The sequence below is a fragment of the Arachis ipaensis genome, chromosome B07, assembly GCF_000816755.2.
Source record: "Arachis ipaensis cultivar K30076 chromosome B07, Araip1.1, whole genome shotgun sequence".
Classification (NCBI taxonomy): domain Eukaryota; kingdom Viridiplantae; phylum Streptophyta; class Magnoliopsida; order Fabales; family Fabaceae; genus Arachis; species Arachis ipaensis.
The window spans coordinates 117,598,176-117,601,874 of NC_029791.2; the positions used below are offsets into that span (position 1 = coordinate 117,598,176).

Sequence of the window (3,699 nt, forward strand, 5' to 3'; positions counted from 1 at the left end):
TTTATTCTCAGGACCAAAAATATAAAAAAGGAAATACTTTGTCCTTGACATAGTAAGAGTATTACTAGGTGGTTGTTAGAGCAAATTTAGAAATATTTATTTGTTTATTTTTTTTCTTTTAAGGATGACATACCTCCATCTCCTTGTTACATAGTTTAACTTCTAGCATTAGTCTTATACTCTCATATTTATCATGAACCTAAACAATTTGAATTATTATATTATTATTTAATAAAAGAAGAATTTCATTAAGATGAGAAAAATGATAACATAAAATAGAGGATAGGAGTTGGATCAAGGCTTATCGTAATGGCAATCTTGTTATTGTGTTGCGTTGAGCTATCTTTGTGCATTATGTAATGTATCTTCTCATTGTATATATTGACTAATATGAAGTACTTTTCATTGCAGTGTGTTGGTTTGGAGCATATGAAGAAGGAGCTTATTTATTGATTTGTCGAAGTGATTAATACATCAATACAAGATTATTTTATTGTTAATTTAAAGGTGAATATTACTATGACCTCAAATGGAATCATTTTGTACTCAAACATTGTAACTAGATTTTATGATCAGTTATTGATTATTATGTTTATCTTCTTATATTAGTTAAGTTTATCGCATGTATATTAATAATATTAAGTGTATTTTCTAATGTAAATATCTTAAATTTGATCAATCATTATGTAAAAGGAAATAGGAGTATGACAAGAAAATGGGTCAAAAGCATGTAATTTTACTAATTTTTTAATTTTACAGTAGATTGCGACGGTTTAAATCGCTTATTTTTTTAACCCCTGTACTAAATTGCGGCGGTTCTAAACCGCCAGGAATGTATATTTTAAAGTTGTTTTTATCAAATTGTGGCGGATAAAAAATCGCCGCAAATAAATTTCACAAAATGCTGAAAATCACGCTTGTCACATAGCGACAGTTTGAAATCGCCGTTATTTCAACCGACACAAAATTTATGAATTACGGCGGTTATGCAAGCGGTTGCTGGAAACCGCCGCAAAATACCATCCCCGCGCCCTTGAAGAAAGCGGTTCTTGATCCGCTGACGTTCTATTTTGCAGCAATTTTCAAAAAAACTGCTGCCATCATCCGTTCCTTGTAGTGATTTATAATATTTTTGGACTATTTGCCAAAATCTCATTCGTTCTTTGTTGATATGGTGGGGTTTGGAAGTGGGTGGGACAATTGGATTTTAGGTAGGGTTGTTGGGGAATTTTAAGACAAAAATAAAAATAGATTAAACAAATAATATTATTTAAGTATTATATATAATTGGAGAAAATGTTTGATAAACCTAATTGAAAATAAGAAATGTGCAATTTATAAGAGACGTTAAAAGGACATGTTGAATGTTGGAAGGTGAAAACTCAGGTGCAGTCGACTTCACGTGAAGTTGATAACTGAGAGTCGTTAGATGATTTGACTGATTTGATTAACTTTTTATCTAACAGCTCTCAACTATCAATTTCACGTGAAGTCGAATGCACCTAAGTTTCTAACATGTTGGAATTATATTATTACGGGCGAATTCTTAAACTGGATCCAACGTTATAGTTAATCTAAGAATGTCTCTCCTAGAAGTATATTGATTCATAGAGAACATAATTTGGATTATATATATCCACACAAAATTCCTATATATTTCGCACAGATCTCTATCCGAATCTTTTTAGATATTCTTTCTAAACACTATACATAAAAGGCTTAACAAACATCTAAAATATATTATCTATTTCTAATTATTGCTATATCTTTTAGACTATACTAATTTGAGTGTTGGAATATTTTTCAGATATACTTTTATCTTTGTAGAGATATCAACAAGAAAATTTACCAAAATCTCATGTTTTGATTCTACAAATTCATGTTCGACTACTATAAAAAAAAAAGTCTAATTTTAAGTTTAAAACGCATATAATTGACTTTAGTTTCACTAGAGAACCAACTAAAAAAGTAGTCAACTAGAGTTAACTAGTTGAAAAATAAAAGATCTATTATAAAAAAAAATAACCTTCTACTATTCTAATTTTTTAAATTTTAAAATAAAAAATATAAAAAATTAGCTTGAGTTAGTTTATGTTATAATTAGTTCTTTAGATTTTTTTCAATTGGCTTTACACACCTTTAGAATAACAGAAGAAGTCGTAAGTCGTAACAGTTGCATAATCATTTTTAAGAAATAATTTATTCTAGCTTGCACACGCTCATTCACTTAAAATACTTATTACAAACTGAAGACATACATAAACATTACTTATGCATAGAATAAAGTGACGTAAAGATAAAATGCAAGGGATGGACACATGCAATTACAAGCAAATCTATTAGGTGAAAACTCAGGTGGAGTCGACTTTATGTGAAGTTGATATTTGAGAGCTGTTAGATGAAAATTTAGTCAAATCAGTCAAATCATCTAACGGCTCTCAGGTATTAACTTCACGTGAAGTCAACTGCACCTGAGTTTCCACCAATCTATTATTATTCTAGTTGAATAATTAACTAGGGCTTTGGACAGATATACTACGAAGCACTACTACCTCCAAAGATACCCCTGGACCAAAACCTGCCAAGACACCCCACTCTAACCCTTCACCGCTTGTGCTCTTCCCTTCAATCTTAGACCTCTTCCTCATCTCATCCAATATGAAAATCACGCTAAGACTCAACATGTTTCCATATTGGCTCAACACCTTCCTTGACGCCCTTAGTTTCTCTTCCTTCAATCCAAGCTTATTTTCGATCCTATCTAAAATAGCCGGCCCACCTGGATGAATAACATAGAACAAGTTATTCCAATCCATTACATCATTGCTCATCATGCCAATGGAATCAAACGCTTCAATTATACACTTCCCTATGTTTTCAGACACAAGCGAAGGAACCTCTTTTCCTATATAATAAACCAAACCCATTTCTTCTGGACGTGCACGGAGTACGCTCTCGGTGTTTGGTATGGTTGTTTGTGAAGCAAAGGTAAGTTCAAAAAGAGGAACTTCAGTGCAGTTAGGGTTATTATTATTATTAGGATCTGCACCAATGATGATAGCAGCTGCACCATCTCCAAATAAGCCCTGCCCTACAAGTACATCCATGTCATTAGAATTAGGACCGTGAAAAGAAGCCAGTGTAATCTCTGACCACACGACGAGCACTCGCGATCCGGCGTTGTTCTCTGCGATGTCCTTGGCAACGCGTAAGATGGTCCCGCCGCCATGGCAACCGGTGTTGAAAATCATGAACCTGTTGACGGTTGGGCTGAGGCCAACAAGTTTGGCAAGATGGTAATCCGGACCGGGAGTGTTGCATAAGCATGAAGTTGTGTAGAAGATGAGGTGTGTGATTCTTGATAAGGGTTGCCCCCATTCTCTTATGGCATTCAGTGTTGCTTCTTTCCCAAGTTTTGGTATCTCCTCCATAAGCATGTCTTGTCGTGTATCCAAAGAAGGAGCTCCATAAGTAGTGATGTTAGGGTTTTCCATGAGAAAATTCTCAGTATAGAGAAAGTGTCTTTTCTCAATCATTGATTTTTTACCTATATATACATACAAACAAAATTAAACTATTAATATTTTATTTTAAAAATATAAAATAATTAATTTTTAAATATCTAAAATTTACTATAAAAATTATGTTAGATAAAAATTAGACACCAAATAATAGATATTATACACTATAAAATTGGCA

At 32.7% G+C, this 3,699-nt stretch overlaps 1 protein-coding gene across 1 annotated transcript in view; it reads right to left on the bottom strand.

The window, feature by feature from the left end:
* The window catches only part of LOC107607790 (chalcone synthase-like), a 4,958-nt gene continuing 3,718 nt past the window's right edge, over positions 2,460 to 3,699 (bottom strand). The window contains exon 2 of the mRNA XM_016309693.2: positions 2,460 to 3,547. Within this exon, the coding sequence (XP_016165179.1) occupies positions 2,511 to 3,547 (1,037 nt within the window). The 3' untranslated portion in view covers positions 2,460 to 2,510. The remainder of the gene's footprint in view (positions 3,548 to 3,699) is intronic.